A 22,057-nucleotide genomic window follows, 5' to 3' on the forward strand; every position below is an offset into this window, starting at 1 on the left:
ATTACTGAGAGGAAGCCGGGGAGGGGCGGGCCGGGTTTAGACCCCACAAGGAGGGGAAGAGAGACTTTTATTCTCAATTTTTTCACTGTTAATTTTACCTGCCAACATATTACTGTTATGCACAATAATCTTAATCTTTTATTTTTTGATTATTCTATGATTCTACCTATTTCCATCTGGCACTTCAATCTTACTTTTCTGTTTTCTACATGGAAACCAACCCTACTGAATGACAGAAGTTGAATTAACATTAACATATTAAAATATCTTCTAGCTTATTAAAAAGCTGAAATATTCACCATACCTCACTTTTAAATGAATAATTGTAAAAGCGTGTGCGTGTGTGTGTGTGTGTGTGTGTGTGGTCGGATACTTGCTGACTTGTGCTCGTCCACCCCCTGCAGAGGCACTTGAGGAGATTTGCGGAGCATTTAGCTGCATCACTCAGTGGCTTTAGCTCCAGTGATGGGATTAGAGGGGAGAAGTGTCCGGTGGGATGTGACAGAAGCAGGAAAATTCTCCAAACTCACATCATAAAGCATTATTCAGTTCTCTTATAAAACACTGGTTTAGATTTGTTTTTACATGTTATCTCCTACTTCTAATTAAAAAGAAACATGCTTCCTAAATATAAACCCTTAATGGTTGAAATAAATTTATAAAATAAAAGTGGTTGTTTCAAACAAACGTTGCAGTCAAAAGAACAAATGTTATCTAAAAGTACATTGAAAGATTGATTCTATCCGCTGCAAGTTACTTTTCTTATAATGTGCTGCCACCCTGTGGAAGTCTTTGGTCACTACAATGCATGAGAACATTGGCACCGTGCGGTAGTGGTTAGCACTGCCGCCTCACAGTAACAAACTCATGGTTCGATTCTTTCGACGTGAAGTCTGCCTGTTCTCCCTGTGCCTGCGGGGCTGCTTATGGAAAAAACCCACATTGGACCAAAGCGGTAAAATAGTGCCATAATAACCTTAACATATAAACTTTAAAGCTGTTCTTTGTTGTGATGCAGAGTAAACATGGTGGGAAGGCCGTTATTTTCACAAAACCAAATAAATACTATGTAAAAATGACTCCAATCTCAACGTAAAGTCAATTTTAATGAAACCTTCTGGTGCAAAATACAGTGAAAAGTAAAAATAAAAAAATATATAAAAAAGTGTTGCATTATGGGTGTTTTTAGAAACTCCCCCTGGCAGCTTGGCTTTGAGTGTAATGCTTTCTTGCCATTTTTCATGGCACTCTGGCATCTGCTACTCTTAAGAAATTAGTTTATTTTTATTTTTATTTTTTAAATCTATGTTTTCTTTAAAAAATAAATTCTTTGTGGTTTTCCCGGATTGGAGCCTCGTGCGAGCCGGTTTTGGCCCACGGGCCTCACATTTGACACGCCTGTTCTAATGCAAAGTCTTTAAAATCATAGGTAAGTTTGGATCTGCCATGCAATGATGTGTGTGTTTGTTTGATTCAAATAAAACCAAATGATACACGTCAAAAGGATCGTTTCGTTTGTATTTTAAGCATTTTAAAACAACATGAACAAAAAATTTTTTTTAGATCTAATAAAAGAAATACAAACATGCAGTAAGAATCAAACGTAAAGTTGGGCCAGCCAACAGATCATTTAATACAAAGTAAACCAAAAGAAAATACGAAATGAGGAACATAGGATGTAGTTACAGCACAGAACCAGCAGATGGAGCCAAACGGCGTGAGATTGATGAAGCGTTTGAGCGAACTATAAGACAGGAGGAGGACTGCAGTGTGCCATCATGCTGGACTGGCTCAGGTGAGCCCCCAAAAAAGGCACATCACACAGGAAACAGAGGAAAAACATGGCATGATTGGTTCAGTGAGGTCTGCAGAGACAAAGCTAAAATCAAATCTGGAATATAATACTGTCACACTCCCAACCCAACAGAAATACAGCCCTGCTCTTAAAAAAAAAGAAAAGAAATCTGTTGTTTTCTGTTTTATTTCAGCAGAATAAATTATCACCTCAGGCCCCAAAATATCCCAACATGTCAGGGGATTGTCACGCCAGGGACAATAAAAAAAAATCAAAAATCAAAAGGGGATTATTTCCAGCCTGAGAGACATTAGGGGGAAAATAATCATACAAAGTAAAGTATATCCAAAGTCATTTACAAATCAAAAACACTTTGAAGTAAACCGTAACTGAAGACAAATACAGTACACTGCAAAATACTGCATGAAACAAGAAGGGTGCTCCGGTTTAAGAGTAAATACAGAAGTTATTTAAAATCCAATAGGAGTGTGTGACGCCTCCTCTAATTTACAAGCACATTTCTACCAATTTTTCAAAAAGGAATCTCTTTGAAAAACCTGAGCGGTACCAAGTAGTCTGCTTACAGTGCATTGAGTAATAACCAAATACTGAATACATACAGTATCATTAGCCGAGTACATACTGCCATTTATTAACACTTCTGTACCTTTTTTTTCCTCCTTGTCTACATAGCGATCGAGTAGCTGCTAAACGAGTACTTCAATGGAGGGTAAAAACAACAACAAAAAACAAACAAACTACCAGCTCAGACTAATACGGCTCTACTGCGATAAGTAAGTAGTGTTGATGAGTGTTAGTACTGTGTGTGGATGTGAGTCACTGGAGGCTCAAACAGTAGATATGGTCAAGGTGAACGATCTCACAGTGTCAAGGCATAGCTTGGCTCATCATGGCAGAAAATAAAACAACAACAAGTAGCACCCGATGGTGATAAAAGGAAAACCAAAAACAAAACAATAGGAGACACGTCCGTGGTGTGGTTTAAAGGTCCCATGTCGAAGTGTACCACCACGAATACAGCCTTGGTCCTGAATTTCAGCCAGTCTTGAGGCGACGTTCACACTGCATGTAAATGCGACTCAATTCCTATTTTCTGGTAAACCGTAATCCCGTCTGTGGAAGCGGAAGCGTCTCCGCCAAAACGTGAGGAAGAAGTCGAAGAAATGGACGTGGTGGACACCGGTGACGGGATTAATCTTTGGAACAATTGCGAGGTTTTTGTGTCAGTGAACGTCCATCCATATTTACTTCCGTAAGCAGGCTTGACGTCGTGTCACTTTTGGGCCGGATAACGTTCACGCTGCAGTCTGCTGGAGGTCGCGTTTAAAATGCTGTGTGAACGATCGCACGAAGAAATGGGATCTCAGGAAGTTATTGGAGTCGAGCATCGAGACCAGCAGTGAGAACGTAGAATAAAAGTCCCTCTGGTGAGCGCCACGGAGAACAGGCTGTTCTGTTCTGTCCACCTGCAGAAGATCAGTTTGACTTCTTGGGGAGCCTGTTTGTGTCGTTTTCTGTTTATTTTGTTCAGTCGTGTGCCTGTGACGTCTTCTATATCACGCAGGGCTGGTTTTTATTGAGGCGGGCATGTTTTTTTTTTACTTTGCTGGGAAGAGTGAGTCAGATCTGGCAACCCCGGAGAAGACGAGGCTTCCCGGTGCCATGCGCTAATGTTGACGGTGGATTTATCGCTGTGGCTCGTTTTTCAACACCATACCACTTTAAACTAGAACGTGACCCAGAAGAAGAAGACGTCTGGAGTCTGCAGCTCCACGGTTTGTCGCTAACGCGACCAAGGGTAATTGTTACGGTCTTTCATATTATGCTGAATTTAGTTAGTAATTTAAAAGTTTTTATCTGCCGGTGGGAGCTTCTATTCCCAGAGGACGCGGCTGTTTCCCCGCATGACATCATGAAGGGAAAATCTCTGATTGGCCTGTATGAGCACACTTTCGCCAAAAGGTGGAGCGAAGCAAGCGGGGGGCATGACAGACTTCCTTCACTCCCGGGGCCTCGTACACAGGCTGTGGTGCATTCTGCATAACGTGGGACCTTTAAGTGCCAGAGACAGTTTCTTTCTTCCAGAGGGATGAGTGAGTCCGAAGGTCTGTGTGTGAAGGCGGCGCGAGAATTAAAAACACAAAAAACAAAAACAGTAAAGAAATGCAGTGAAAATCTCAAATAAGTCCAACGTGAGGATCCACAGTAGCCAAAACTGGGCGATATCCCTTCTTGGGACAGATACACAGGCACGACGAGTCCGTGTGTGTCGGTTCGATTCCTTCGTCTGCAGGTGATCAACAAACCGACTCCTCTTCAGTTTAGCAGGATGTCCGACTGCTGTACACCTTCAGGGACTTCCATGGGAAGCATTGTCAGATTAGGCGAAGCAGGCAGAGTCAGTGACATGACTGGTTAGTCAGTGAGTTGTAGACTTGGGGAGGGGTGGGGTGGGGGGGTGGGGTGGGGGGGTTGGGGAGGGGCTTCAGCTGTGGTAGCTGGGCACCGCCGCCTGCTTCTGGGAGAGACGCAACAGCTCCTCCCTGATGGCCTTGATCAGAGAGGCGGAGGAGTGGGTGGGTGGAGACGTGTCCGGAGGGGGAGGGGCGGACAGGTAGCCGCCGCCCACCCCCGGGGGGTCGAGGTGGGCGGCTGTCGCCTCCCTGATGCCACCCCGGGGCATCTGGAAGATAGAGGAGGACGAGTAGTCAGGACAGTCCAGGAACTGGAGGCAGGAAGGAGAAGAGGAAGAAAAGGAGAAGAGGAAGAAAAGAGGAAATGAACTTGGAGTGACAGATAATTAAAGAGGAGGTTGCCACAGCGTGTAGAGGAAGACAAACAGAGTTTCGCAAAGTACTTCAAAGTTCATATAGTTGGACTGGACATCGCTGGCGTTAAATACTTTCAGAGGATTAGACAGATTGATTTGATTGAGCTCGAGAAGACAGAGAGGAAGAGAAAGGACTTCACACTAACGGCAAGGCAAAGATATTCAGACAGCACCGTCCAGACACTTCGCAATATTCTTCTGGTGGCCGTGGGGATAATTTTCCTAATGTGGTTGTTGAATTTCAGGTCTGAATCCATTTCTCCTTCTTGATTTGTTCTCTTGAGTGACATGGAGTGAAAGATGAGCAGTGACCTTTAACCTTTCCTCTGTGGGGCCTAAAACAATTACCTCTGGGTTTTCTGGGTTAAATCAGTTGGATAAAAATACAGAAATCTGTTTAGGAGAAGGGTTTCTTTATTAAAACCTGTATCGACACAAGCTCAGTATTAATTAGTACTGAAGTTGCATTTCGAGTTCTATACAATCATTTTGAAAAAAAGAATCAGTTCTAGCTGCACATGCTGATTGTCAGTACCGGTTTTTGACCAGCAGAACACAGAACTGCATCCACACATGAAAAAATATATAAAAAAGCAATTTTTTTTTTTTTTGGTTTTCATGAAAAATGTATTTTTTCTGGACTGACTAGAATAATTCCTGCCTGAGCAGGCTTTAACAGAAACAAACAGCTTCCATCTGTCTCTATTGAACACAGTAAAAGACCTGAATCAAATGTGTAATAGACAAAACAATGCAAGGATCACGGTTTTGAGTGAAATGGTTCATTTAGAATAAACTCAGAGGTAAATCTGTATTTGAACAGAATGAAATGTGACTCACCGCCTCTTTCTCGGGTTCAGATCTGGAGAAATTGTCATCATGGTAGTGGTTCCAGCCTCCATTCTGGCCCGGAGCGGCTCTGACCCCTGCTGGGTAGCCGTTCATCCGACTGGACAGCCCCACCTGTGTAAGATGATGGAGCTGGGCGCCTGCAACACACACACACACACACACACACACACACACACACACACACACACACACACACACACACACACACACACACACACACACACACACACACACACACACACACACACACACACACACACACACACACACACACACACACACACACCACAGTGGAGTTGTATTACCCGACATTCAATCCCCTCTAATATGCTTTGATGCAATCACTGCAGGCTGCGAAGCACTGGCTCTCTTTTGTGCTGCACTCCACTGTATATAAATACTAAATCCATTTCTATTAGTGTAAGTCACTTGATGGCAGCAGAATCACTTCACCCCCCTCAATAATTTAGGAGAGAGACGGAGCGCTCTCAGTGGGTCTGTGGTGGAGGAGGTGAACATGTGCGCTAACGCTGGATTCAAGGATCATCCTGATATTCTGTTCACACGATGGAATAATGTGACTTAACTAGTTAGTGTCATGAGTTTGTAGCAGAAACAGATGAAACTGGTATGAAGCGTTGATCAAAGACGTATCAGTGTTTGCATTTGCAGGTATTTTGTTGACAGTTTGGAGGTATATTTATATTTGTTACTTCTTTCCAATACTGACGGCTTGTTATTGCAGTTCAACTGAAATTTTCCAGCTCCCGCCCTGAGGCAGATGGTCCAGGACCTTAAGGGCCAGGACAAACAGTCAGGAACAGATTTTACCCCGAGGCCATAATCAGCTTAAACAGCTCATTACAACTGAAATGAAAAGTGCAAATCTGACTGTTTGGATCTGTTTTAAACCGTCTACTTCCTTTTATATATTCATCATGCTGTGGCACATGCACTGTTTTATTGCTCGCTTTTCAATTTTCTACCTCTTATCCACAAGTTCAATTTGGTTCAAATATGCTGCAAGTATTGTTTACCTACACTTGTCTATAACACGAGAAAGTGAGGTCTGTGGCTTGGTGTGCAATGGAATTGCACCGTCTGTGATAACGACAATCTGCGAGGTGTACCTGTAGTTCCCCCGACAGGCCGCGGTCTGGCAGATGAGGGCAGTTCGTCGGCGTACAGGCCCCTGCTGGAGTACAGGCTGTCTGGCTGGAGCGGCTCACCGTGGCCCGCCGTCTCTCCCGGCGCCAGGTAGCCGGAGCCAAGGCCCTGCCTGAAACACATGGACACTCGCTTCATTCAGATCCAAGAGGGAAAATAACAACCACAGCGACTGAACTGAGAAACAGAGCACGCAAATAAATAAATAACTAAATAAAAAAATAAAAAAAAAATGAATAAAAAAATATAAATAAATACAAATAAAAATTACAATAAATAAATAAATAAATGAATGAATGTCGAAAATTGTAACTCAGCTCATTTGTATAGGAATAGAGAGAAATATTGAAGCAATAAGGTAAAACATTGTAAAGGTTAAAGTCTCCGATCCAGCTCAGGAAACGACCAAGCAAATTGTAAAATATTTCATAGAAAACATTCTTTTTTTTTTTTTAACAAATTTCTTAAGAGTAGCAAAGATGTTTGTTAAAACATGCCTGATGACATTTCACAGCATTTTGCACCTGATGTTTCCTTAAAATTGGTTTTATGTTGACATTTTAGTCATTTCTGGCCGTTATTGTTTTGTTTTGTTTTTTGTGTGAAAATATAGACATTTTAATCACGTATACTCTGCCCCACAACAAACAAAAGCTTTAAAGTTCAGATTTAAAGGTTATTAGATTACTGGTCCGGCCCACTCAAGATAGAAATGAGCTGTATGTGACCCCTGAACTAAAATGAGTTTGGCATGCCTTGCTTTACACAACAATCGGCTCATTGGTTTGTAAATAAGAGCTCAAGTGTTGTATTCATTGCATATGATCTTAAATATTTCCACTTGACTGAAAGCTGCTTCCCGTCTGCTCGCAAGAAAACAAACGCTGCTTGGCCCGACCGCCGAGTGTTGGGAGACAGTGCTTAGACTGGAGCCGTTAAACCAATAAAATAAAGATGATTTTTCATTTTTTATGAGGCGCGACTCTCGGGATGCAGCGAAAAGGAAATTTTCACACTGGTGAAAAAGTGTAAATCATGTTTTTATCAATAAAAAAAAAGAGAAGAAGCTTATATTGTGAGAATGGAAATTAATGCAAAATAGTCATATTATTGAGTAATTTATGCATGAAGGCTGGATTTCCAGCGGCTGTTCTACTTACCTCGGTGTCAGTCCTTGGACTGCGGGAGAGGACATGCCCAGCTCTGTGAATCTCTGCTGGAGGGAAGCAGAAACACACAATAAGACAAAAATTCAAAATAACTGGATACACCTATACCTATGCTATATACGCCTGTAGCAAATCCAAATATAGACACGATAGAATTAAATGTTGAAGTATTATGACAGAGCAGCTCATTTTATTTGAACAATACTGTTCATACCAGCTGTGGTTTTGTTGGATATCTTTCTCCTTTACAGCGACTGAAAGCACCGAACCTGCAAAAGCGGCACCATCAAATCCCTTTTTTGTTAATGGCTCCACTGCTCACTGTTAAGTCTCCTCTCTGTATATCTGTCAACTGAGGTACAAGCTGCTGCTCCGCGACACATGACGGAGGAGTTTCATAAACGCATCTCCACATGCTGTTAAAAAGTCTCAGATTTTAACCGAAATGTTGCATTTGATCCAAAATGAGATGAAAATACAATAAAATACTCTGCGAGTGGTTGCAGATGAGGTGTTTCAAACAGTCTGTGTGTCTAATCTGGGTGATTTAATCTGAGTGGGTAGAGGTATTTGCAGTTTGTTGTAAAACTAAATAAGACTCTGTCAGTATTGCTCTTGCTTGCACTGATAAACTTTAAGTGATTTTAACCGAGATCGTCACCACTTCTGAAGCACCTAATAACTTCTTTTTGTCTTTTGGAAATGACGTAAAAACTCAAAAAACAAGGTAGATCAGGGGTGAAGACCTGTGTGCCACTAAGCAAATTGTGGCCATTTAAAAGAAAACATAGGTTTTTTTGGAGTGTGATTTTTTTGGGGGACATTTGACTGTATTTTGCACCGAACAGTATCATTAAAACTGGCTTTATAGTAATTTTCGGAAGTAATTCTTTGGTTTTGCAAAAATAAAGACATTTTCATCATGTATACTCTACTCCACAACAAAGAAAAGTTTAAATTCAAAGGTTATTAAAGCATTATTTACCAGTCCGGCACACTTCAGATGAAATTGGTCTGTATGTGGCCCCTGAAATAAAATGTGTCTGACACTCCTGTTGTAGATGTTCAGTAATATATGAGTAGTGAAGCTTAAATTACCTCATGTTGACATAAACAGGTGTTTTGCAGCTTTAAACTGCTTTTTAAATACATAATTTTCTATATATGACCAAACCCAGCCTGCGCTGACAGGATGGCTAACAGGAACTAATGCAGATCAAGCATATTGCCTCTATATTCCTGCAGGGTCTTAAGGGTTGTGTGTGTATATATAGCCTATACGGGTGATAAGGTCGGCGATCCACGGGGGCAACAGATGGACAAATACTGAGCTGATTAGTTTACTAAGAGGACACGATTAAACTTGAAGCTATAAGCTTCATGCTGGGTAAGAGAAGAAAAATCTTGACATTGCAAATACTAAAGGGATCTGAAAAATAATGATGAATATTTGGGGAATCAAAAATATCTGTTGCTCTGATGCGAACTTAAAGTCTGACCGACGTGACGGTGAAAGAGGCTGAAAGTTGACTGAGGGATTACTGGTGAGTATCCACAGCTTAGACTTACACCAGGGAAAGGACCAAACGGTTGGTAGGAGGGACCCCAGGGTCTGGGGCCGCGGCCTGGAGGGCTGGAGGCGGGCGGGTTGCCGTTGCCCCCGGGGAGAGTGATGCCCGCCGTGCTGCCCTGCGACGTGGGCGAGACGAGGGCGAAGGCGTCGTCCAGCAGGGAGTGCATCTGCTGCCGCGCCTCCTCGATGGAGGGCTGTGGAGGCATGTACGGGGGCGGGGGAGGGGCGTGACCCGGAGGAGAGGAAGCAGGGCCCAGGAAGACGTCATCGGTGGGGGACGGGCTTCTGTGAGGGGATCCATGTCCCTGGTCGGGGTCCGACTGATGAAGAACACAACACATTCACGTTAACGTGTGCAGACGTGTAGAAGCACGGCCTCTGTGGAACTCACCACGTAGGCCACGTTGTTCACTCCAGGACACTTTCTGTAGGCGGCGTCATTGTCTTCAGAGATGAGGTGGTCTTTGTCTGCGTCCATCATGCCCCCGTTCAGCTGCTCTTTAATTCTCTGTTTCGGCGATCGCCTCCCTCGGCCACTGTCAGACCGGCAGAAAAATGACCTTCGGTTTCATTTTAGAAATGACCTTTCCCACGCGCTGAAATATAAACCCCAAACCTTTTCTTTGATTCTATGAAGACGGAGGGCATCTGAGCATCCGGGTCCAGAATCTTATCGATTTGTGTCTGCGCTTTCTGATAGATGCGATCCTGGTCCTTCGCGTCCCCGAGGCCGGTGACCATGTCGTCCATGGCGGGGAAGTCGTAGTGACCTTTCCTCTTGGCGCGCAGACGAATCTTGTTACGATGGTGCTCGATCTCTGACTTGTGCCTGAGGGCCACCTGAATCTGAGAACAAGAGAACAGCAGTAAATCAAGATATGAGTATTCTGTACATATCGATGCGATTGACTCATGAGAAGAATCGCACATCACACGATTTGCTCTTTGCTAATACAGTATGATATAATTCTGCTTTGGGAGAATAAATGCAAGTGTTCTGCTGTTTCAAGGTTCATTTAATCGTCCAGATCAGTGATTGGCACTGTAAACCACAGCAACACCCCCATTCCACCAACCCTGAAGGAACCTAATAATACACTATATGAGAGAGTTTCTCTATTATATTATATAACAATGAGTTTTCCCTGAAGATACCGTCTCAGGGTGTTTGCTGGACTGCTGCTGTTTCAGCTTGCAGTTTCAGATTTTCATTTGCCAGTTTTTCACTGTAAAAAAGATGCAGTCAGCTCTAATTTTGTCCATCGCTTCATGTCGCCGTTTTAGTCCTTCCCATTGTTTCGTCCTCATTTCTCTTAAAACTCAGCTGTTCTCTTTGGCCTGCAACACGTGAGCTGTTGACGTTTCACTCGACCTGAATGTGTTTTATACGATGCATCATTTATTTGTTTTAAGTGTTTCGTTTCATTTGTATAATCTGTATATTTTACATATTCCATAAAGTGTGAATACTGCACTGTACGTTTTTACACATTTTTTTTAATTGTCAAGTACTTTGTTCCACTGCAGTTAATTTAAAGTGATGTATAAATAAAGTTGCTTGCTTTGTTTTTCTTTTTGACAGATTGAAACTTCGCTATTTCTTCTCCCTGCAGAGACGATTCAGAACGCCAACGTTTATATAATATAAAAGTGTAAAAACTATAAATGTTTTTTTCTTTTTTTAAATACATTACCCCCACTTGTAATATAACACTATAACTTAGTAGTATTTCTTTATAGAAAAGAACTGGATGATGATTAATCTATGTTTAAGGTAAAAAAAAAAACTGTATCCCCAAATGGTATTTTGAACCACACATTAATTCCAAAAAAGATTAAAAGCACATTTTCTATTGAAACCAAAACAAACAACGCAGGGAAAAGCCGTCGGGGGAGCAGACCTCTTTGTTGATGTGGTTCGTGTCGGACAGTTTTCCGTTGACAGGTGGACTGTGCAGAGGCGGGACAGGCATGGGCTGCATGGCAATCAGCTGAACTTTGTTTGGGAGTCTCCTGCTGGCGTCTGTAGCGCGAGACATCCGATCAACGTGCTCGAAGATGGCGGCTGACGACAGCTGCTCATTGGTGCCGTTCGCAGGGGGAGGACCTGAGGAAGCAAAACAGGCAATCGGGGAAAACAGAAGTCACAACAAGGCGAGATAAAACGCTAGGGATGGACATGTAGCGGGTAACTACGAGAAGCAGAACTTGTGATATTTAAAATATCACTTGTTTTTACAAAGCTGATTATTGCAGTGGCGGCGTGAAATGGAACCGTGAAGTCTATCTCTAATTGCTCCAGCCATTGTTTGTGAGGACGACTGTTTCCACAATGACTGACAGCGCAGTCGACACTGATGGATGGTGAGAACAAGCCAAAACTATCACAACAGACAACACACAGACACAGCTGCTGGAGGTCAAAGCCCGAGGTCTACAGAGACACAGACAGAAAGTAAACCAACTCTTACCAATTCTATTCTTGCCTGCAAACCGCAACAGAAAGGAAAAGAGAGACACGCTGAGGCGAAGGGGATCAAATAAAACATCAAAGTTTCAAGAGATTTTCTACACGCTGGCAATCAAAGTGAAGAAAAACCTTATGAACTGAGATTTGGCTGCAGCCGCTGCGTGAATGAGAAAGACACGGCAGAGACAAAAAGAGAGGAAAGGAAAGTTTTCCACGGCCTATAAAAGCTGTTACTTCATTAGGGCAAAAGAGAGAAAGATCTGATGAGCAGCTAACTCTCTGATCAAAAAGACTGAATGAAAAGAGAGGGTGTTACATAATGTTTCATCTGCAGTGTATTTCTAAACACTGTGCAGAGCGTACGCAGTGTCAGGCAGAGAGAGACTGCTCCTCTGCGGGGGAGTCAGGCTGTAGTCTGGGTTGTAGGTCTGTCTCCATCAACAAGCTGTGAGACTTTGTTTTTCCTCTTGTTCTTATTTAAGTCTCTCCAGACTTTATGTTTAACTACCATCATAATTCCCACCAGCTATTTCTTACACTGCTTGTTTGTCATCTATATGCTGCTACTACTACCCATGATTTGATTCAGCTTTGTCCGTTTTTTTTTTCTTTTTTCCACTTTGCCCTCTCCCCTACCCCCAATCTGTCCTTCTCGTCAATCAAATCAAGCCAGTGTGAATTGCTCTCTTTTCGTCTCTTTATGTCAGCCCCATTCCTTTCAGTCTCCCCCTTTCTCCTCCCCCCTTCTTATTCGCTCTGTGCGTTGTGTTGAGCGTTGCCATGGCCACTTGCCATTTAAAACATTGATGGGGACCTTCCGGGTCTGCTTGCTGTCGCTGGGCGTGGCGTGGACCCTCAGCTTCTCCTCCGTGGAGTCCCGCTCAGTGGAGTGGTCACTTACCACCGAGTCGCCGTCTGATGGGGAAATCCTGCCCAGAAACACACACACACACACTTACATAAATAATAGAAGCACAGGACTACACACTGTCAGGAAGGGTTAAATCGTCAGTCCATCGACAGGGAATGGGGCATAGACCAGGGAGAGGGGGCAGGGGTCAGGAATGGCCTCGGTACGGGAAAGGTCTGAGGATGAGACCAGTGTACTGGACAGATGGACGCAGTACTTGGGTGGATCATAGGGGCAGAGCGAGAGCAGTGAGAGGAAGAGGAAAGTTTAACTAAGAAGAAAAGAGTTCAAGAGTTATTACAAGCTAAAAGCTAATGCCTGCTTAGTTTATAAGTTTCAGAGTAAAAGCATTATTACGTTTTAGAGTTTAAGGTTTAAATGTGTAAAGTTTAACTTTATAAAGTTTAAATGTGTGATCTTTATTATTTTCACTGGTTCAATGTGTGACTTTGTCTTGCTATGTTGGGAAGTAGTGAGATTAAGACACACACACACAGATCACACTAGGGCTGCCACAATTAGTCGACTAGTCACGATTATGTCGACTATTAAAATCGTCAACAACTAATTTAATAGTCGACACGTCGCTTTTTAAAAAAAAAAAAATCTTTGGCCCTGTTTACATGACAACGTTTCACGTGACAACACCTCATCCGCCAAAAAAGAAGGAGTGTGTTTACACTACAGCAGCAGACAAAGAGGCAACGATGTATCAGGGGTGAGTCTCAACTATCAAACTACTGATATGGACGATAAAACTAGAATACGGACCGCGAGTCATACCACTACGCAGCCGCCATGTTTGTTTACAACTGGATGAGTAGGAGGGAGGGGGAGACATGCGCATGCGTAGTAACAGGCTACGTAGCCTTGGGCAGTCTGCAGGAGGGAATAGCGGCTGAGAAGGAATCTTTCCACCTTGGGAGCCAGATTAAAAACTTCACAGATACCGACCATCCACACACTGGTGCCGTGTTTAGGGACCCCCCAAAAGTGAAGAAAGTTTTGCGGATACACTCGTGTTCGTTGCCATGTAAACGGGGCCTTTGTTTTTCTCTCAAAACTGCTGCGGCACCTTCCACTCATAAACATATAAATATGTCTACGCGTCCACTGCCGCGTCAGCCTTTCTGTCCATGACACGCATGCGCAGTAGTGGTAATCGGGGTCAGCCGTGATGTCACCGGAAGTTACGCCAGACGGGCTCCGGCATCATGGCTACCCGGCGGCAACGGAGCTCGAAAGTTTGGGAGCATTTTAAGGAAACAAAAGAGAAAAGTGTGCAATGCAAAATCTGCAAGACAGAACTTGCCTTCCACGGCAGCACAACTGCGATGCACGAGCACCTGAAACGGAAGCACGTTGGGGCTCGTGACAACGATGAAAAGGGATCGTCGTCTCGGTAAGCTAACTGGCAAGATAGCCGCTAATATTAGCGTAAACAGAGAGCTGACTTACTACTTTGTCATAAAGCTGTAAACGTTCACATTTGTGCGTATTGAGTAGAAACTGCACTTTTGTTATAATTGAGTCAGCGAGACCAAAACTTTAATAATTCCCTAGTTACAGTCCTACCTTATTGTTGCTGTTTGATGCCAAAGACAAATTAAGAAAAGAAAAAAAAACTAAAAAATAAACCTGAAGTATTTATTTTTGTGTTTAGGCAAGTGCTTATTTTACTGAGCTGTTTGCACTTTATGCTACACAGTTAAACAGGTGTTTGTTGCTTCAGGCATATTTCATTAAAGGTTTAATGAACTATCATCTTAATTGTCTTTGTTTTTAAGTTAGCAAATACCTTAAACACTCCAAGCTGAAAACTAATAATGGTTATATAAGAGCAGCTTCATGCTGGTGCGACAAGCTGTATGTTTTACATTCAATTTACGTATGACCCGATTAGTCGACTGATCCAAAAAATAATCGGTGATTAGTCGACTATCGAAATAATCGTTTGTGGCAGCCAGAGATCACATACACATACATACAAAAGCAGTTACACCAGAGTTAACAGATAGTTGCATAATTGCCATACTGAACACAGCACATGAACATCAAGCACGAATATGAAGACAGATTATTATGACACACACACACCGCCAGTCGTGGTTCTGGTTTTCAGCAAGAAAACAGCTCCGGCAGCAGCTCAGCAGTAACAGGAATTCTTTTCTCTTGCAGAGTGAATCTACCTTCAACGCTTAACATGGCAAACACCAACCACACTGACCCAGAAGACCCACAAACTACTATCAAAACTGTAAGTCCAGTACGCTTTGCAGTGTTTGCACTATCTTGGTTCATTTACTGCTGCACTGGGTTTTGGGCCCCGATCAGCCTTTACAACTTGTAATGCTAATACAGGAGCTAATTACTGGAGCCTTCAAAATGATCTACCTCAACGCTGTGGATCAATGCCATGACCCGATTGTCTCGTTGTTTGTGCTGTACATGCTCGGCCCATGGAACTTAAGAGAGGTCGAGTGGGTTATGTTAAGGGTGTAGTAACTATGCTCAGGGCGATCCTCGATACACTGTCTGTATTCTTCCATAATCTCAGACTCTATGTCACCGCCTTGGAAGGATTGATGGCTCGAGGCATTTTGGGATATGCAGCAGTGTTAACCTTAAGCCTAAGATCAAATGACAAGCGTAAATGGCTAAAATCACTGGTGAGGGTCCTATTGTGGGGAAGTGGATGGGGTGTGGTGTCAGTGCTGTAATGGACGACCGTTGTGGATGAAATGTACGTTGTGGTTTGGTCCTGAGCTGTTGTTTAGATCTCGTTGGCTGGCTAGGCAAGGAGGGCGGTTCCCGGGCGATGGAACCAATAAATAAGAAACATAAAAATATGCTAGAAGAGCTTGCTGCTTTGCGTAACGCTACTGTAAGGATATTAACTTGTGTTCTGTCTCCTTTAGCAAAGCCAATGCATTGGATGTGAGTCCTCGCTGTCGATCGAACGCTGGCTTTGGGAAACAGAGATGGGAATGTGGTGTAGGCAATGTCTGATGACAGCATGTCCCATCCTGGAAGTAAGTGCCCTGCACGGTGTGGAAGATCCTGGACCGACGGGGCCGGCGGGATTTCAGCTGCACCAGTTTTTCAAGCTGAAGGAGTCAGCCACAGTCTTGCTGTGTTCTAAGCGACACGGACACAGGGTTCCGTACCAACTCTGTAATGATGTACGGATATACGGCCTGTACACTAAGCTGTGGAAAACCCAATACGGTGAAAAAGTGCCTACTCTTCACATGCTGGGTGACGGAAGGTGTGTAATGGTTGGTGCGCCACTCCCAAAACGTTTTGACCCAGCTTTAAAATTGGTGAAAATAGAAGATTTGAGCAAGGAGTTTGCATCATAAACTCGATAGAGTCTTTACTATATTCCTCTTTTACTGGATTAACAGCCATTTCCTTGGTGCACTGATTCTCTCTGCTCGAGACAGCCCGGACACTGGCCGGGGTCCCTTCTATTGGGGGAGCCTCAGCGTTTGAGTCACGCCTCAATCCTTCCTTTGTTTACCGATTCTCAGTGTTTAGCCTTATGAATTTTAAGTTGTATTATCAATTTGCATTATATGAATATAACCATTTTGCAAGCTGTTTGCTATTGCTAAACTTAGAATAAATATGTGTATTTCGATACACTAAAAAGGCCGTAACATCTGGACATTCACAGTTCTTTCCTCTGATTTCAAATGTGGATGATGAACATTGCGTCAAGTTTTTTACAGGTTATTTCAATTTATTAGCTGCATTTATTTTAAACAATGCCCTCGGGTCCTATGCCTGGACTTTAAAATCTAACTCCGACAGTACCAAATCCACGTCGCCATACTGGAACGCGGTCGTTAGCAGAGGTGGTTATCATCATGCAGTTCAGCCCTTAGGCTGTTGCTCTGAACTGTCAATGCTGACTGAAAACATAGGCATGACCTCCGGATGCTTGACCGTGAGAATCGGAGCGAAGCACCCTCGCCATCCAGCTTAAACAGTTGCTCAGTTGAGTGTCTCCTGCCTACTGAATCGCAGCGGGAGCTGGGTAACCTTACCCTTGAGACGGAGAGCTGGAGACCTGGTGTAAGTCAGGTCAATTTGCAGGTTGACAACACACGTGGTGAGATGTCATGCATAATCAAAAGCAGTGCTTTTTTTTCCAGAAATGTGAAAGACTCAAAGAATAAATGAGTGAAACTAAAGTCTTTTTTTTTACTAAAGTAACTTGATAAAGTGGCTTACGGTACATAGACCTGTGCATAAATGAATAATGAAAAGATCTATCCAAAAGCTTCTGGACTGGTTCACTGGGTGTCCAAACTAAGTGGGAAAATAACCTCAGTGGGTTAAAAACCAACATCTAATATCTTGTTATGTACCAAATTACAATCAGAAAGCATTTCCAACTGTTAATGATTAAAGTTTTGTCCAGTGTGCTGTCACCGAGTAGAAAACTAAAGACGAAAATTAAATGGAAATGATCACTAAAACGGCCTTGCCCACAGAACAATTGGGTTGCTCTTGACTATATCTTAAAAGTTTCATTAAATTAATAAATAAATACATCTATAAACCAGTCAAACTCATTTTAGTTTAGTCGTTGCTCAATTCTATCTTTAGTGGGCTGGACCGGTAATATAATAACCTTTAAATTTAAAGTTTAACATTTGCCTTTGTAGCACAGAGTATACGTGATGAAACTTTCCATATTTTTCTAAATCTTAGCAGTCTTTGCATTGAATTCAATTTTTACACTTTGCTTGGTGGCCGGATTGAAGCTTCTTGCGAGCCGATTGTGGGCTCCGGGCCTTATGTTTGACAGTCCTGCTCTAAGCAGTGATACTGGTCAATAAAGGCTTCTCTTCTCCTGTATTTTCCGTATAACATTGGCTGAGACGACCAGATGTGGTGGGAAGGTCTTTGGTATTAATTTTGTGTTAACGACCGACCTTTCTCTCCTCCGGCCGCTGCGTGACGCCTTGGTGGAAGAGGCCGAGGCTCTGGAGACTGGTGTGGGGATCTCTCCATTCTCAGACGCACTGAGGCCGTCCTTAAAGGACAGGGGGAGGGGTCCCGCACCGGGCCCCGGCGGGACAGACTCCTGGATCACCATGACTTCATCTTTACTCTGCTGGCCAAGGTGCAGCTTGGCAAAGTCGAAGCCTTTCACACTCGGTGCCTGCAACTGAGGAAAGCAGCAGCGGGGAGGGAAAGACAGAAACAAGGAATGGAAAGAAAAATTTAATATAAGTAACAGACGTAATAGAGTGTGAGGAAAAATGACTAATGGAAGAGGAGAGTAAGTGTGATGTGACGTGATAACCTGCAGATTCAAAATCCCTAATAGTATTACATATTGGGCAACAATACAGAAATAATGGCAGCGAAGAGTATAAATAGATATAAACTCCATTTAAGTGCTGAACTCATTTTAAGTGAGGAGATACGTTTAGAAAAATAAAATTAGGTTGACTGACGAACGAATGGCCAGAGTGGAGACTCAGACAGACACACATTAATGAATAAAGAGAAGGTCTATGAGAAAGCAGGACAGGGGGAGATCTGGGTGAACACTGAGCCGTTTCCTCTCCTTTGACGAGGTGGGGGATGGAGGCTGGGGATGGAAGCTGTGAGACCATCTGAGTGTAAAGCCCTCAGGACTTCTCCAGCAGCAGAGGAGTAAACAACGGCCGTCACATCTGAAGACGTATTCACGGCCGCCTGCAGTTTGAGAAACTCGGGGCTTGTGACACTCAAATGTTGCTACCACAGAAAAAAGAGTGACGAGTCTCGAATTCTCAAAATTGTCTGTAAACTCAATTTGTTTGCGAGCGGCTTCCGAGAGGTTTGTTGGTGTGGAGCCGATAATCCGGAGTGACGCCTGCCAGTATGAAACTGCTAATGAAATGCGTTTGTGTGTGTGTGCAAGGCAACAAGGCCAGCCTGTGAGAGAACATTTGCAGAGCTGCAGCTGAAATAGGAAACCCCTTTTTATTCTAATTAACACTGATGCTGAATGAAAGCACGCACACACACACACACTGCACTCTCTGAACACTACTTGCCCTTTGGGGGTAAACTGAGGAATCGCTACACAGCAGTTTGCAAATGCGCAAAATAATATATCTATTATCTATACACAAAGGTCTGCACTGATCAGCCATAACAATAGGACCTCTGACAGGCGGAGGGAGTACATTGATTGATCTTGGGTTTTAATTTGCAAGTAAGTGAACCCTTTGTTACCAAATTCAGCAGAAAAATTAACTCGTGTAAGGATTTGAGCCAGTTTGGTTAGAGGATCGGATCAGATCGTCTCCAAAAAACTGCAGCTCTTGTGGGGTGTTCCAAGTGTGTAAGGTGGTCAGTATTTATTAAACGCAGTGAACTGGAGACATTCAAGGGCGGTCAATGCTCATTGATGCATGTAGGGAGCGAAGACGATCTGATCCGAGTCAAAAATGAACAAGCTCACCCCAACCCAGACTGCTACTACTAAATTAATGCTGGTTCTGGTAAAATGGTAATAGGAAGCAAAAAGGGGGAACTATACCGACCGAAACTATCGGTCATATTGTTATGGCAGATCGGTGTATATACGTTTTATTCATTATTGTTCTACACACATCGAGTCTGTATAACGGGGGATAAGCACAGTACTGGATGTTCTCTGTGGAGTCCTACACAGGGAAGAAGCAGGATCTACTGCCTACAAATGCCAACAACCACTATTTTCTGTATTTACAACACACGTGATACCTCCTCCATGGTTCTCATCCCTTTAGACAACACTTTTCTTTCTTCCTTTTTCATCCTCTCTTCTTTCTTTGGCACTCTTTCGCTCTTATGTCTTCTTTGCTCCACTGATGGAATTTCTTTCTCTCTGTATTTTTCCTTTTCATATTCTTCATCATCTTCCTCTTCTTCTTCCTCCTCTCCTTCCTCCTCCTCTTCTTCTTCTTCTTCTTCTTCTTCCTCCTCTTCCTCCTGATTGCTCACTCTCTGCTTGCTCTCGGGAGGAACTGCATGTCTCTAAGCAGACGCAACAGTTGGTAGAATAAGTATTTCTATTGGTGAAGCAGGACACTACTATATCTGACAATAGCAGTTTACTTGAGCAAGCGTCTGTCTTCAAATTGCCAACATTTTAATAAAGAAACAACTAAGCTACTACAACACACACAACAAGAATCTATGTCTCGCTAAGTTTTTGATCCGCTCTGTATACCTTTCCCCTTCTAACTTCCTTCTCTTCCTCCTCCTCCTCTTCTTCCTCCTCCTCCTCCTCCTCATACTCCCATTCTTCATCCTCACTAAATTCAATGTCCTGTTTAGTCGGTGCGAGTGACTGTTGAAGCGAGGTGCTCGATTCGCTGAATGATGCAGCAGACTGAGAGAAGAGGAGTGGTGTTAAGTGACAGATGACTGTGCTGAACACAGAGAGCAGGCTAAGTGACAGTTACTTCTGCACGCTGGATTCAGGGCGCCCGATGTGAAGGGGTTGTTGTTTACAGCTAAGCTCAGCTGGGTAAAAATTACAAGTGGAAAAAACAAAACAAAACCAGAAGTCAGACACAGACAGAAAGATCAACCAGTGAGCCTCGAGGCTGAAGCATTAAGAAATCCCACAGCAGCCTGCTTGTCATTCTGCATCCATAAAAAGATCGTTTTAGGACCGGAGCGGATTGTATTATTGTTTTAGCGACATTAGACATCATGATGAAAGAGTTAAAGGGATTTGACTGTGATGCAGCAGCAGCAGCAGCAGCAGCGATATTCAGTTACAGTATTACAAAGCACAAAGCTGACTGTAATACAATGAATGTAATCACATGTTCGACATATCCTACATATTTGTAGATCTAAACTACACAAAAGCTTTATTATTGTCACAGACACGAAAACCTGCCTTGACTTAATGTTATAATATACATTTTCAATGAACACTTTTATTCTGGAAATAATCAGGAAGTCTTGGCTTTCAGCCATTATTGATGTGATACAGTAAGTGTGAGCATCAGAAGCTAACCAAGTACAAATAATAATAATAAAATAAAGGTTTGTGACATTACATCTAAAAACAAACAAGTGAATAGTGTAAATTACAGCTGAAACGAGGCTGTCTTTTGTCATGGGGATCACAAGTATTCTATTAAAAGGGCTTTACTAGAAGTAATACCGCACATAAAATGCATTCGCTCTTTTTTTTTTCTTCTTCTTTCCAAGTAAAGAAACAAGAAGGACATTCCTTTCAATTTCCACAAAGCCACTGTGCAGCCGGGCAACTGGTACTTCAACCAAAGCCAATGTGACAGGAAAGCTCTGAATTAAAATGAAAAGGATGTCAAGGCCTGCGTCATTCACAAGCAACATCATGAGTTCAAACCCTGCACTCGTCCTGAGAAAATCGACTGGAATCATTAAAATTTCAGTAACCTCATCCAAAAGAAGAAAGTCCACATTATGTGCAGTCCTGCAGCAAATTCATGGCCGTGATGGATACACCCAATTAATCAGAGTGATTCAAAAGTGGTCATTTAAAACTTAATATGTCGGGACGTAGTCATGTTGTGAAGCTGGTATCGACGTGGACAGTCACTCTAAAACGAGGAGATTTATGAAAGCAAATGGAAATGTATTGTCACAAAAGATGTTCTTATCAGGCAAATGACTGTGTTGGAACGGTGCCTTTTTTAATTCACTTAGAGATAAATAGCGGCGGTAGGGCAGGAAAAGTGTGGATGAGAGAGACTCTACCTTCTGCCTCTGCTGGATGGACGTCATTGCGTCTGGTTGAAACTCCAGCTTGTCCGTCCGGCACAGTTTCCAGTACAGGATGGAAATGATGACGACGACCACGAGGAGGGGAATGACGACCCCGATGACGATCCACAGGTTGGTGTTCTCCGTGTCGGACGGCGACGACGCGACCTTCTCCACGGCTTTGTGCAAACAGAGCGATGGCGTTTTTGTTTTTTAGTTTAAATCCTCAACCTTCACAAACACCTGAACTAAGCTTCGCACTGCTCTTCATTAGTTTTTAATTAACACTCATTTCATCCCCCGGGGTTGTACGGCAAAAGAACAGAGACAGAATTCCCCGGAGAGGTTTCTCATTAGGCCTTCATCCCCTGTTTAGATTCTTAATGAGGGAGACAAGCTTTTGGTACAATGTGTACAAAGGAAGGTAATTAACTCAAATGGCATTATAAACATACAAAATAAAACTAAACACATGCGGCCAGCAGTGAATTTGTAACCTGGTTACATCAG

The 22,057-nt window shown here is 43.0% G+C and overlaps 1 protein-coding gene across 1 annotated transcript in view; it reads right to left on the reverse strand.

Moving 5' to 3' along the window:
* Positions 1-4,301: 4,301 nt before the first annotated feature.
* The window catches only part of LOC308117085 (UPF0606 protein KIAA1549), a gene marked incomplete at its 3' end in the record, with an annotated part of 39,760 nt that continues 22,004 nt past the window's right edge, over positions 4,302-22,057 (reverse strand). Inside the window, exons 11-22 of the mRNA XM_080475746.1 lie at positions 21,542-21,726; positions 17,734-17,969; positions 12,670-12,806; positions 11,873-11,893; positions 11,309-11,514; positions 10,024-10,253; positions 9,799-9,943; positions 9,404-9,727; positions 7,826-7,878; positions 6,629-6,777; positions 5,487-5,635; positions 4,302-4,541 (exon numbers count right to left, since the gene is read on the reverse strand). Of these exons, the coding sequence (XP_080331872.1) occupies positions 4,302-4,541; positions 5,487-5,635; positions 6,629-6,777; positions 7,826-7,878; positions 9,404-9,727; positions 9,799-9,943; positions 10,024-10,253; positions 11,309-11,514; positions 11,873-11,893; positions 12,670-12,806; positions 17,734-17,969; positions 21,542-21,726 (2,075 nt within the window). The remainder of the gene's footprint in view (positions 4,542-5,486; positions 5,636-6,628; positions 6,778-7,825; positions 7,879-9,403; positions 9,728-9,798; positions 9,944-10,023; positions 10,254-11,308; positions 11,515-11,872; positions 11,894-12,669; positions 12,807-17,733; positions 17,970-21,541; positions 21,727-22,057) is intronic.

This window comes from Lipophrys pholis (genome assembly GCF_963383615.2).
Source record: "Lipophrys pholis genome assembly, chromosome: 11".
NCBI lineage: Eukaryota > Metazoa > Chordata > Actinopteri > Blenniiformes > Blenniidae > Lipophrys > Lipophrys pholis.